The following is a 14,209-nucleotide window of genomic DNA, read 5'->3' as shown; positions in this document are numbered from 1 at the left end:
TATGGCCCACCACGTCTCACCTTCACACGGTCGCCCTCCCCCTCCCTCCTCCATGGAGCCTGGGCATGGTCTGCCCCATGACTGCAGACACCAGGCTGGTAGCTTGGGCTACCAGCGTGTACCACAGTGCAAACGGCTAAGATTGTTCCATTCTATCAGATGAGGAGACTGAGTGAGGCTCAAGCAAGGTGGCTGAGCACCCACAGCTAGTGGCTGCTGACGGACCTTGCCCGCAGGCATGAGTGTGGAGTGAAGCCGAGGGTTAGACATGGCCAGGGCCAGCTGTATGACCCGAGTAATGTCTGGGGCCAGGGTCAGCGTTCTAGTCTGTCTGCTTGAGCCATAGCCTTGTCCTTGTCAAACCACCTGCACCTGACATCCTCTCCCCAGGTCTCCCCCCTCCTCAGGGTCTAAGGGAAGGATGAGGGAAAGCAGCCACAGCACCCAACCCAGGAGGGCTGTCTGGTGAGTGGGGTGGGAGCCAGGGTTGCGGCCGGGGCTCTGGCCCAGGGCCACCGGCATTGTGTTTGGCCCAGCAGCAAACCTCTGGGATGTCTGCTGTTATCAGTGAATGCTCCTACCCAGGAGTTTAAAGGAAAAAGGAACTCCAGAGAGAATGCCACCAGGAGTCACTGGCTGTCCCCAGGTGGTACAGATCCGGGTCTCAGGCCTGCTCTCTGCTGTCCTGGGTTGGGGGCGGGGAGGGACTGCAGCCAGGGGACTTGGCCTGTACTCCCAGTTGGTGGGAGGCAGAGCTGGGACATGAGCCCTGGATGGATGGTTAAGTCCCCAGCCCAGGTTCCCAGACGACTCCATCTGTTACACATATGCTTGTCACAGTGCTGGCTGCCATGGCCACAGTGAGATTATTTCATTAGGACCCATGTGCCAAGTGCCGGGGACCGCTGGCCTGTCCTAGGCCCTGATGCAGCCTCTCCAACATTGGCTTAACACTGGCGTGGGACGCACAGGTGTGCAAACGCCTCAGGCCAGGCCCCGTGCTAAGGCACTGTCCAACACACACGAGTCTCCAGCCTGTGTACACTGCATGAAGACATGGCAGGTGACCTTTACCCACTGTCCACTCTGTGAGGGACACAAGTCGCTCTGGAAGCCTGGCTGGAGAGCCTCGTCAGGCCTGTGGGTAGTCTTGGCTTCTTGGTTTTCTGTTGTTTTGTTTTCTTGTGGCTTGAGCCCACTTCTGTTGTTTATCGCTGGCTGACTGGCCTTGGACATTTAACCCTGCCTGTCTCAGGCTCCCAGGCTCTGGGATTACAGGCACGTGCCACTCTGCCTGGTTCAGCCTTAACTTCTGAAGTTGTCGGGTGAGAAGTAGACTGCCACCTAGAAACTAATCCTAAGCCAGGCCCAGGCCCCAGACATCTCCAGAGTCTCCCAGAAATAGTTGTGGAATGGGCTCACAGGACTCGGGCCAGGAGTCTGACTCCACAATCCACACACACATCTCTTTCCAGTCACGCAGGCAGCCCGGGAAATGCAAGGTCCCAGGGACACGACCCTGTGAGCCCAGCGTTCAAGCAGCGGGGGCTCCATAGTACACGCCCAAACTAGAGTGCACTGGCCAGCCACCGGCCAGACGTTAGGAGTGTCAGCTTGATCGTCACAGCTGAAGGACAAAGCCACAGTGGCCAGGGTGTTTTAGACTTCATCTAAATGTTCATTCGCACGCACAGGTCCCGTCAGCACACCAAACAAAATCCTGCTTGCTTCCCTCATCAACAGGGTAGCTGTTTGCACTGACTTCAGTTCTAGAAACTACGCCAGAGCCAGGCTTTAGTTCTATGTGGGTGTAAATCACACTGCAGGCACGTGACACATCGTGGGGCCTTTGCAGCATTTTTCTGTTAGTGGGGACACTGGGGTGTCAGGAGACATCCCAAGCAAGAGGCATGTATGAGTTATTTGGCCTCTCCATATCAAACAAGGTGGCTTTTGTAGGTACCGTGTAAATCATAAACTTCAAAGCTATGCATGCAATCCTGGTGCCACTTCCTATAAAAACAGGGCACAGGGAGACAAATGTCAGCTCTGAAAACAAACCGGGCACATGTCATAACTGCCCATAACTCAGCTCTGTCTTCTGGCCACTGTGGGTGCCTTTTGCGGCCTGAGCTACCCCGGTACACGGCTGAGTACAAACCGGAGCAGCCACCATATGCTCAAGTACAAATTTAATAGAGCCCTGACATATCTTAGTCCACAAGTTACCTACAAAACAGAGGTCCCACTCCCACTTTGGAGCCAACAGGGTGCCAGTGACCACCAGCTAAGACAGACTTGGCGCTTGGATAGTATGACATTGCAACTTCTGGGAAGCAGGCTTGAAGTGAACTACAGCAACCCTAGGTCAAAATCAAACAGGTCACGTTGATATTGGGGAGACCCACTCCCCATGGCCCTGTTGTAATTCTCAGGCTCCGTGTTATTGGTGCACAGGGCACAGGGACCTGTGGGCAAGCTGAGGACACACATGGCGCCAGACATCTTCCAAGGACCTTGCCACCCTTCCACGCTTCAAGCCATAGCTTCTTGCTGAAGTGGGAACAGGACACGCCCACTTTCCCGTACAGGTTCCTGATGGAAGGTGTTTACTTGCTGTGAACGCTATTAGCCCTAAGCTGGCTCCACAGAGTGGAGAAGAGACCAGGGCTCCTGGCCTCTACCAGGGTGGAGGGTGTAAGAACTTGATGAGACAAGAGACACTGAGCCCAGAGCCTCTGCCTCAGCATCCAGAACCTCGAGAAAGTTCTTATGATAAAAGGGGAAAGGAGGGCCCAGGAGCACGATAGGTGGGAAAACAGAATGAAGTCCGAAACGGAGCGCAGCCAACGGCGGCGGCCAAGGCGTTTGGACACACCTCAGCCTGCGAGGCCTCTCAGTGCAGAAGGGCCCCTGTGCATGGGACGGGACCGGCTTTGCAGTTCCTGGAACAAAGCACGGCCCAGGTGACAGATGCTGTAGCTCTTGTGTTTCTCTGTAAGGTGACGAGGAGAGCAGGCACGCAGAGCCAGTAGGCTCTGGGTACTCAGAAATGGGGCAGCTCAGCTCTCCAGGGTGGCAAGTTTCTGTCCTAAGCTAGGGTACCAATGCACAGGGCAGGGCCTGACAGCAAGGGTCCCCTGACTGCATGGCCTGCTGAGGACTTGGGAGGGAGGGTTGAGGTGTGGGACACCTGCTCCCCTGTAGGAGACCCTGAACTGTGCTGGGCAGCCTCCCCGGCATGAGCTGGCTTTGATGGCCTGGGAAGAGGCTGCTGTGGGCAGGGTAGAGGCAGGGACTCTGCCGTGCATAGAGGCTTGGCGACGAGGCCTTACCTGAGTTTTCAGAACGGAAGGAGGAGCCCACAGGCACAGGCTGTGTGTACTCAGAGGGCAGAGGAAGAAAGCCTCACAGAACCACTGGGAGCCCCTCTGCTAGAAGGCAGGAAGGGGCGCACAGGGGGATAACCAGGGGCTCATTTCAACAGCACTCCCCAGCACGCTGAGCATGCTACACAGCATCCCACACCTGGGCATCTCATGGCTATTGAGAGTGTCTGAGGACTCAAGTAGGCTGGCCACACCCCTGGGAGCATGTCACCTCCAGGAGCCTGAGGGCTCCGTCCTCTGGGTGCTCTAGAGGGCAGGTGGGTAAGATCGGACTGGGGCTGGGCTAGGAGAGCTCAAATCCTGTGTTCATGCTGATGGCGTAGCGCAGTTTCTCTCGGAGGACACTTTTCTTGCTGTAGTTGGGCAGCTTGAGCAGGTTGAAGCAAGTGGAAGACGTGGGCAGACGTCCACCTGGCTCCCGCTTGCGGATGGTGAAGAAGCCCCTGAGCACACTTCCCAGGGTGTCCCCAGTGTCCTGCAAACACACACCACAGCTGCGGGTCAGAGGGCACCTGAGCAGGTGCACACAGGTGAAGCCCAGCTCAGGACAGTGCCTGAGCAGCTGAAGGGATCTCCTGCTGCTCTGAGCACTCGAACGCGAGTCCTGTGCTAGGTTTCCTGTTAGTATTCAGGCATCTGTACCGGCCTGCCCTTGGGGTTCTGACAGGATTCACCCTCAGCTGCAGCCACTGAGGGCACCGCCTGTGCACATTCACTGCGTTCCCTTTTAAAGGGGCCCTGCCCCCTCCCATCCCCTCCCATCCCCCCCTCGCTGCTCCTGTCCCCTCTCCCTTTCCCCCTTTTTATGATTCTTTTCCCTGAATAAAAACCCCTCCACCTGAACTCTGCCCCGGGTGTCTGCATCTTCTCTCTCTCTCCAGCCCCTTTTAAATTTATAACAACCTCAGACTAGGGGCTAACGGACACTTATCAGCTAACTAAAGTCACCTAACACCCTTCTCTGACTACAAGTACCATGGCCCATGGCTGACAAGCACTTGGCTAATTTTTCCCTAAGTCTGGAGGTGGAGGACCATCTAGTGTCTGACTGAAGGGAGTGTAGCCTGAAGAGAGGTTGTAGGCGGGGACTCGCTGAGACCAGCAGGGCAGGCAGGCACATCTGAGCAACACCAGGGTCAGCGTGGGAACACACCGGGCACATGAATCCTAGGACATTCTCCTTTAACCAGCAGGAACAGGCAGCTTGCCGGGGTGTGTGTGGGGGGGCAGCAGGGGAGGAGCTGGGGAGCACACCTGCATTTGCCCTTATCCTGAGCCTCACCCCCTCCAACCCTGCCTCTTGGACCTTGAACCTTCCCAGATCCGCAGCCATGAAAACAGCATCCCAATCGCACACTCCCTGAGGCCTTCCCCAAGAAGGGACCTCAGAGAAAGAGTGCCATCAGCCCACCCTGGCTGGGTCTGCAGTGCCCGCCACGGGTGGCTTTCATGCCGAGAGCCATGTAGGCAGGGGTATGGAGGACATGATGGGCCCAGCAGAGAACTGGGCAGCAGGGAAGGGACAGAAGGAACGAAAGGAGCGTGGCCGTGGTTACCTGGTCATCTGACACTTCCACACAGCGGATGGAGAAGGGAGGCTTGAGGTAGGCAAATCCTAGGAGTGGGGGTCTGGAGCAGCTGGTCACAAACTGCAAAGCAGAGTGGAGTCAGCGGGGCACGGGGACTCTTGCTACTGCAGCCGCTGACCTTCCACCACAGCTAGGGGAGGCAGGGAGGCGCTTGCCCAACGTGTGCCTACCACACATCACATGCCTCAAGAGTGCCACCCTCTGGAACTAATGCTAACGAAACCGTGGCCCACTGTACAAGACTGGTGGCTTGCAGGGCAACCGGGAGTGACACCCCACGAAACAGGGCTCCTTTTTATATGCCCGTCTGACACAGGTCTCCTCCAGCCTGTGCTGGCTTTCTCCTAGATCTGTAGCTGAAGATGTCCTTTAACTGCTGGGGTCAGCACCACACAGTTTAGAGCATGTCTCTACCTGCACTGTCACAGTGAGCAGCAGCAGGAACAGTCAGTGACATCTGTCCTCAGGGAAGAGAGCAGTGGTGGCATCTGAGGGGGCCCGGGTGAGCCAAGCAAGGCCCGGAGCCATGACCTCATGCACTGCGCACACTGCTGTCTCGCACACATGCACACTGCTGTCTCGCACACATGCACACGCTGTCTCGCACAAATGCACACTGCTGTCTCGCACACATGCACACTGCTGTCTCGCACACATGCACACTGCTGTCTTGCACACATGCATCGGTGCGCCCTGGTGCACACTGGTGTCTTGCACACATGCACTGGCGCACACTGCTGTCTTGCACACATGCACTGGCATGAAAAACTGCAGCCCATGTGTATCCTGGTTGATTGGCGTGAGTGAAGGTTTCCTCAGCAAGAGGGAACTGGATTCGGAATGGCCAGCAAGGAAGACCAGCTGTTGGTGTGGTTGGTGATACCACCACACTGTCTTCACAAGAGCGGCCACACAAGAAGCTCACATGCAAATACGCTGAGTGTGATGGACACATCTGTAAGACCAGCATTCAGAGGTGGGGACAGGAGGATCAGGACTTCAAGGTCACCCTTGGCTACGGGTCACATAGCAAATCTGAAAGCATCTTGAGAAACCTGAGACCCTACCTGGAGAGAGGGAGGGGGGAGGGGAGGCGAGAGAGACACTGATGGGGGATGTCCTTATGTATGAAGTTAATGCGTGTTTTCTTATTGGTTGATGATAAGACACTGATTGGCCAGGAGCCAGACAAGAAGAAGAGGCAGCACTACCAGACAAGGAGGATTCTGGGGAGGAGGAGGCAGAGAGGCCCCCAGGGGGACTCTGGGGAGGAGGCAGAGAGAGGCCCCCAGGGGGCGCCATGGAGCTACCAAGACAGGACACAGGGCATTCTCTGGTAAGCCAAAACCACATGGGGACACACAGATTAGTAGACATTGGTTAATAATTATAATTAAGAGAGAGTTAGCCAGTCAAAAGCCATTGGCCAAACAGTTTATAATTACTTTAAGCCTCTGTGTATTTGTTTGGGCCTAAATGGCTGCGGGACTAGCCAGGAAACAAACTCCGTTGACAGAGACAGAGACAAAGTATGCAAGCCAGCCAGGAGGTCTTAGGGAAAAGATTCCAAGGTGCTAAGTGTACTTCTAGACCAGGTCTTTTCAGAGAGAAAGAAAGCAAGTGGCAAAACCATGATGCGTTTTTAATGACAACCTGCACACACAACAGAGAAAGGCATGTGTCACTCAGTGTCCTATAAATGCTTCACTCTGTAGAGGTCATTCATCAAAACCAGTGACACCGAGGGACCTAGTGGACACTCAAGTCTTCACCGGTACTAGGGCAGCAAACAGTTAGTGACAGATACTGTACATGACAAAGTGTAAATAAGCTAGGCATAGAGGCGACACCTAGAGCTGTAGTGCTCAGGCTGCCAGGCAGGAGGACAAGCAGTCTAGGCTACTAAGTCCAGCCTGGGCTACACAGAGAGAACCTGATTCAACACCTGCACTCCCTCAAAACAAGACACAGTGCTGGCTGTCAGCTACACATCGGTGTTCCCTTGGGACACTGTATCTGTGCACATGTGTGATGCATGTTTTACACCACTGAGAAAGGGCACAGGGGTAGTCCCTTACGTGGGAGAAACTACACTGGAGCATATTTAGGATTGTCCCTCCCTCCCTTCCTTCCTTCCTTTGAGACAGGGTGTCTCTGTGCAGCCCAGCCTTGGCTGTCCAGGAACTCAGGCTGGCCTTGAACTCAGAGATCCTGCTGCCTCTGCCTCCTGAGTGCCGGGATTAAAGGTGTGCGCCACTGTCTTAGAGCTCTGAGACAGCACTAAAGACGTCAGGGTGGAGCAGAGCGGCACAGGACTTGCTCCAACGGAGGAGCAGCCAGCAGCCAGGCACCATCTCTCCAGCCCCTCTCTGGCTCCTCAGCCTCTGGCACATGAGCAAGGCTATGCTGACATTGTGTGGCCCTCTGGATAACCTTACTGTGCTCAGTGTGAATTCCAGAGTGGCCTGAGGACCGTGCACGCATTCAGGAACACATAAAGAAGTTGTAATGAGATACCTTCAGGAACATGGCTCTTTCATCGGGTGTGAAGTCAGAAGCCAGAATATCCCAGAGCCAGATGATGACCCTGTGGCTCCCATGGAAGCCTCCGTAGTACACCGTGTGCTTCCTAAAAGCAATCCAGAGGGAGGCTCAGCAGTGTGCCGGCACTCACGGGGACAGGCAGGCAGCTGCACCCACACATGTTCACATCACCCACACATGTTCACATGTCACGGCCCCATCCCCTGGAAGCTGAATGGGCAGAGGCTCCAGAACGGCTCTGCCGTCAACCAGGACCGCAGTGCTGGAGCCTCAGGGGCTCCCCGAAGGGCTCTGTATTAGACCGAGCCCAGCGAAGGGACGGCTCCCCTTCTACACCCTTCCATCCTCACTGCCCCTTACTTTAAATCCTCCAGGTCGATCTCGGCGTTGTCCCCAGAGATGAGACGCTGAAGCTCAGGGGTAGAGAACATTCGGATCCACTCAGGCTTAATAATAGAACGGAAACCACTAATGAGAGCAGCTGTCTGGTTCTTGATTTGCGTGTGCATTCGAAAATGTGCCATCAGATGGATGTAGCTAATTCTGTTAACAAGAAAGAGAAATAATGGAACTAATAGTCCGGGGCCAGCTGCTGCCAAATGGGCTAGGAGAGAAGCCTAACACTTTTGAACCATTTTCAAAAACAAAACAAAATAAAACAAAAAAAACCAAGCCACACTCAAGCATCTATCAGAATATCAGAACAATGACGGTGACGCCTACAATAGTAGCTCCCAAGGCACACATTGTGTGTCATGATGACAGTATCAAGTGTCCAAGGCATGGCCTCATTCACTTGTCCCCACAGTCCCCAATATAACTCCCTGGGATGACCTCCATGTTCTCCAGAGTTGAAGAGCCACCTGCACTGGTGAATCCCATTTGGACACTCTCAAGGACACAGCTTAGCGCTCCAACAATCACAATTCTACTAGAGCCCGTGGTGCTAGATGGGCCCAGTGTTCTCTCACAATGCAGCGGGATGACTCCAAGGCTAAACAGGGAGGTCAGGTGAGCTAATACTGACCGGCAAAGGGGCTTCTGCTTGTGTTCATGCACCCTGATCAAGCTTATCTCCAGCCACAGGCCGACACTCCAGCAAGCTTGCCGGAGTTGTTGATCTGTTGGCAAACACACCCAAGAACACTGTTAAAAACTCCATGTTCCCCTCCGGAGGCAGAGGCAGGAGGACCTCCAAGTTCTAAGCCAGCCTGGTCTACAGAGCAAGTTCCAGGACAGTAATGGCTACACAGAGAAACAGTCTTGGAAAAACGAAAAACAAAAAAAAAAAAAAAAAACAAAAAAAAAAAAAAAAAAAAAAAAAAAAAAAAAAAACCAAACCAAAACAAAACAAAAAAAAAACCAAACAAACAAAAAAAACCCTCCATGTTAAGTATAGCCCAAATATTTCTGTTTTGCCCCACAATGTTCAGGCCAAAGTTACTGACCTTGAAGTATTTCTAGTTTAAAAAGCATTCAGCAACAAACATTATATATTACTACCTTTCAAATGTTAATTTTTTTATTAACTTCTCCTTCCATGTATTCTATGAAGATTACCAATACTTTGTGTGGTTGTGTGTGTGTGTGTGTGTGTGTGTGTGTGTGTGTGTGTGTGTGTGTGTGTGTGGCCTGGGGGTAAGTAGGCACTGCCAGGCCCAAGTCATATCAGGACCAGGTATCCTTGCCATATTCTGAGGCTTCACCTTAGGCCAGAGTTATGACACAAATTTCCATTAGGCTTCATGGCAGGATAAGAATCTTGTTCCAGCATAGCCTGCTCAAACTCACCTTCCCGGACCTTCAGCCTATGTAGACTTACTCCCTGGCCTTTCAGCCTGTGTGAACTCACCTTTCCTAACTGTTCTGTGTGAGTGTGAGTATGCGCTCACACACACACACACAGCTCCCTGGGGGTGGACAGGATGCATAGGACATGTCCCATATCTGCTATGAAAACTTTTATGCCCCCTTTTCAGCTAGATCTCTCAAGTGGTGCTATACATCATTCCACACTCTGCCCCATTAGGAACGGTCACAGGTCACGCACAGGCAGGCCCAGGACTCACCCCTGCACCAAGGCCCAAACCTCAGCCATCTCTTCCCTGTGGGCAATGCTTGTCCTGTGGCTACAGGGCAGCGCTGAGGTGTCCCGGTGCTGCTGACCACTGTCTGTTCTTCTGGTAGTCAACTGGCTACCAGACTAGCTGAGCACAGCCGGACGAGGTGCAGGGGTCTGAGCCCTCCTCTGCCCTTGTCCAGATGAATGCTTAGGCAATTAGTTCAAATCCCAAGTGGGCGTGGCAGAAAAGGGACAAGAGGCCCAGTGCCCCTCCTCCTGCCAAGTTCCACCCTTAATTAACCCTGAATTAGGCAGAGAGGACTGGGCGCAGGGCTTGTTGAGGGTTTGTATCTGGGGTCGAAAGCACATTATCTGTAGCAGGAGCTGCTGCCCTCAGCAAGCCCTGAAACCCTAAGTGTGTGTCTGCCACATCGGAATTCCCACACAGTCACTCTCAAGTGTCCCCCCTGCCCGCCTGCCCACGGGGCAGCAGGCCTGAGCTGCTCAGGCTCCCTTCCTGTCTCAGTGGAGCCATTACTATATTCCTAAGAACAGTGGCCAGTGCCTCTGACCTTCCAAAGTGCTCTGCTAAGGGTAAACCATCCACTCTTATTTTGCAAATTGAATTTAATACAATTCCAGCCTATGAACTATAGCCAGAAAATTCCATTATGATATTTATAGCCTCTTCCTGCCTCAATCTATCTTAATAAATTCTCAGCATAACTCCAGGAGCCGGAGTGAAGTCTTTTCAAGTGCTGACCTTAAACGTCCAATTGCTATACTCACTTATTTTCATTTGTAACAGGAATGGTTTTCCCTCCAGGAATCAGTTCATGGCAGACAAGCTGGGGGAGAAGACGGGAGTAATTACTAGGGAGAATTCTAAACAGGGAAGATGCAAGGACCCGGCACAATCGACCATGATAATGGTGGAATTAAGATGCTATGTGTTTGAGAACCATCATTTCTCACAAAACCTTAGGAACGAAGTATCAACAAACAGGCCTCATGTGATCCACAGGAAAGGTTTCTCATCTAATCCTTGTCCATACATGTGCACTAAGGATGTTGGATGCCAGGCACAGAGGGAGAAGTGCCGATGGCCGCAGTTGGTGTGAACACCCACAGGAGACATGTTAGTGCCGAGGGCCACAGTGGGTGTGAACACCCACAGGAGACATGTTAGTGCCGAGGGCCGCAGTGGGTGTGAACACCCACAGGAGACATGTTAGTGCCGAGGGCCGCAGTGGGTGTGAACACCCACAGGAGACATGTTAGTGCCGAGGGCCGCAGTGGGTGTGAACACCCACAGGAGACATGTTAATGCCGAGGGCCGCAGTGGGTGTGAACACCCACAGGAGACATGTTAGTGCCGAGGGCCGCAGTGGGTGTGAACGCACACAGGAGACATGTTAGTGCCGAGGGCTGCAGTGAGTGTGAACACCCACACTTGGGAATACTGCATGGCTACCCAAAAATTTGATAAAAGAATGGACTTACTGGGGGGGGGGGATTATGTTGCAGAGACATGGTATCACCTTTGCAATACATGTGCATGTACACACATGCACAAACACACACACTCGTGCGTGGGCACTCATGTTCGCATGCACACACATGCATGAACACACACACTCATGCATGGGCACTCATGCTCTCATGTACACACATGCACGAATACACACACTTGTGCATGGGCACTGCTGTTCACGAGCACACACAGGATGAACACACTCATGTGTCGGAGCATACACAGGTATGTATGCCTGTGGGAAAGCAGGAAAGGCATGGGGGGGGGCATACATTACAGGAGCGCACTCCAGACACAGGTGCTACAGACACTACAGAGACCGAATGACCACTGAGGTGACACAGGCTGAGTCTGGGAAGCCAGATCTGCACCAATGTGCTCACGGTTTCTCCAGAGCAGACCTGAGGCTCCACGGGCAGGGCGCCTCCACAGCGACACAGGGGCAGAGGGCATGGGAGAGCTGTGCCAGGAGCAGCTTCTCTGCCAGCCTGCCTCCAGGGCCTGCCCCCTAGAGGACTTCTCCTCAGGTCAGAAACCTCCATTTATACAGCCGTCCTCAGCAGAGATCTCCATACTGAGGCTCACAGCTTCCCACAGACTAGAACAGGAAGGCTGGGCAGAGGCAGAAACTGTCTCAAGTCCCAGGATGTGCCACAGGCTCTGCGGGAGCTGGCTGAGGAGAGCATGCAAAGGCCAAGCCGGAAGAGAAGAAACAAGGAACCCTCTCTCCTGGCCAGGTGACAGACAGATCCTCAGTGGGCAGATTTCTGAGGGAAGCCCCACGAACTGGCAGGTTTTAGGACTGGAAGAAGCCTGCCAGATTAGCCCACATACCTGACCCATGACGTCTTCATCGTAAGACAGTGTCAGCCCGAGGTCAGCGATGTCTCCATCATAGCGCTAATGGGACAGAGAAAGTACTGGGGTGTGTGGGCAGCCTTCCCTCCTTGAGAGGCCACGGATAGCTGCCTGAGTTGCCTCACCTCCAGGCAGAGGCCCATGTCGTGTGGAAGAGGCTGAGCCTCAGGTGTGAGGGGGCTTGAGAGGTGGGTGGGGCCGTTCCAGCCCCTGTGCTCACTGAACCACAATGGTGCGCACTTAAGTTACCCGCCACTCAGCACTCACCTTGATGGAGGTGAGGTTTTTATAAAACTCTGAGTCCAGTGACGGGAGCTCATCCACAGAGCTGTAGAAGACGCTATGGTGGTGCCCGAGCATCTGGCTCAGGAAGAAAGAGGCAAAGGGCACGTCCACCACGATGCCCTAGAAGAGACAGAGGGTAGGGACTCAGTCATCAGCTGAGCAGTCTGGCTTCAGGCGTAGCCTGATTGCACCAGGGATGTCTAGGGATCAGTCTGGAGCTGTACCTCCCTGCCATCTAAGAAATGACCTAACAACCTAGCGAGGGGTCTCAGACAGCAACGGTGTTGGGCAGAGGCCCTGCGGCTCAGCGGACAGGCAGCTCCCACACCTGGGTGTCCATGGACGGGCACCAGAAGCTGCGAGAGACCCCCAGAGTCCCCCACCACCCTGACCCCACGAGCCCAAGGAGCAGAAGCCAACAGCAGTCTTGCGATGGAGACCTAGTGCCAGTTGCAGCTCTCGCCATGGAGGACAACCCACTTCCCCGAGGAAGGAAGGTGTCAGGTGCCTGCCACACCCAGGCCACGCCCAATCTTTCTGCTCTAGTTTGCGAACTCCCAGGAAGCTCCGTCTTCTTCTGAAATATCCACTCAAATAACAGATTTCAAGGCTGGATAGATGGCTCAGAGGTTAAGAGCACAGGCTGTTCTTCCAGAGGACCTGGGTTCAATTCCCAGCAGCCACCTGACAGCTCACAACAGTTTGTAATTCTAGTTCCAGGAGATCTGCCACCCTTACACAGACAGACATGCAGACAAAACGTCAATACACGTAAAAAGGAACCAAATGACAGATTTCAGCACTCGGCTGGGGTGTGTCAGCCTCGGAGTGCTATCGAACACGTGAAACTCTGGGTCCCATTCTCAAAACAAACCTCTCACGTGTCACCTCTCACGTGTCACTACGTGTTTTGTTTTGTTTTTTAATCAATTTTTTTTAAGACACGGTTTCTCTGTGTAGCCCTGGCTGTCCTAGAACTCACTCTGTAGACCAGGCTGGCCTTGAACTCAGAGATCCGCAGCCTCTGCCTCCCAAGTGCTGGGATTAACGGCGTGCGCCAGCACCGCCGGACCATGCTTTTCTTCTCTTGGAGTTAGGGTCTCGCTATGTCTCCCATGCCAGGGTTACAGGGTGTGCCACCATGCCCCACTCTCAAGGGTCACCACACTTTGCTCCGCACGCCTTTGAGGGCCTACCTCATAGACTGCCTTCCCCAGCATCTTCCCCACAAACTCGAAGAGCTGCAGGTAGTTCTCATGGATGTAGGATGTGGGTGAGGGGTAGAGCCTCTCATCTCCGCTGGTTGTCTGCCAGGAGAAGGACAGGGAGAGGTGGAGTTGAGAGCTGCCCTTGCTCCCATTGGTTTCCCGTGTCCGGCTGCTGCCAACCCCAGCAGCTCCCCCTTGACCACCTTGAACAGATTGAGTGCTGGGTCAAACACCCTCTTGATGATCTCCTCCAAAAACTCCTTAAAGACACCATCCTGGTCGATGCCAGCTTCATCCACCCCAAGGTCGTTGACGAACTTCACTCGGATCACACCCTTCATGGCATGCTGGGAGAGCTGGCGAAGCTGTTCGTAGCCGTCCTAGCAAGACAGAGTTTCAACCTCTGAGGAGCGCAGCCTCAGCAAACCCAGCCAGGAGTCTAACCACGCGAGTCAGGGTTGGAGCCCGTGCGAGGGTTCTTCCGATGGATAGGATAACCCACTCCTTGGCATGAGGAGACTGAGTCAGAAATTAGATCGTGCTAGCTCTGGCCATCAAAGGTGGAGGAAGCTGGGTCAATATGGACATCTCCCTTCTTTAATACAGAGAGTATATTTCAGCTCACGGGAAGAGTCAGGCTTGCAAGACACAGTGAGAGGGAAACCCCGGGTCCTGGTGCGGAAGGCAACTGGGGATGGGCAGAAGTCAGAGCAGCCGGCTCGCCTTCTAGCCCGGAGACA

At 53.8% G+C, this 14,209-nt stretch overlaps 1 protein-coding gene across 4 annotated transcripts in view; it reads right to left on the bottom strand.

Moving 5' to 3' along the window:
* Positions 1–2,175: 2,175 nt before the first annotated feature.
* Positions 2,176–14,209, bottom strand: part of Ube3b (ubiquitin protein ligase E3B) — a 184,489-nt gene continuing 172,455 nt past the window's right edge. For 3 of the 4 annotated variants that reach the window (XM_051176459.1, XM_051176456.1, XM_051176457.1), the window contains 9 exons: positions 13,673–13,849; positions 13,458–13,568; positions 12,244–12,381; positions 11,953–12,018; positions 10,374–10,432; positions 7,883–8,065; positions 7,496–7,607; positions 4,946–5,038; positions 2,176–3,864 (listed from right to left, as the gene is read on the bottom strand). In XM_051176459.1, coding sequence (XP_051032416.1) covers positions 3,673–3,864; positions 4,946–5,038; positions 7,496–7,607; positions 7,883–8,065; positions 10,374–10,432; positions 11,953–12,018; positions 12,244–12,381; positions 13,458–13,568; positions 13,673–13,849 — 1,131 coding nt within the window. In that variant the 3' untranslated portion in view covers positions 2,176–3,672. Of the gene's footprint in view, positions 3,865–4,945; positions 5,039–7,495; positions 7,608–7,882; positions 8,066–10,373; positions 10,433–11,952; positions 12,019–12,243; positions 12,382–13,457; positions 13,569–13,672; positions 13,850–14,209 lie in introns of those variants that run through there. The other variant, XM_051176460.1, reaches the window with a different exon arrangement.

The sequence above is a fragment of the Phodopus roborovskii genome, unplaced genomic scaffold (assembly GCF_943737965.1).
Source record: "Phodopus roborovskii unplaced genomic scaffold, PHOROB, whole genome shotgun sequence".
Classification (NCBI taxonomy): Eukaryota; Metazoa; Chordata; class Mammalia; order Rodentia; family Cricetidae; genus Phodopus; species Phodopus roborovskii.
This window is presented reverse-complemented; position numbering and strand designations above follow the sequence as displayed.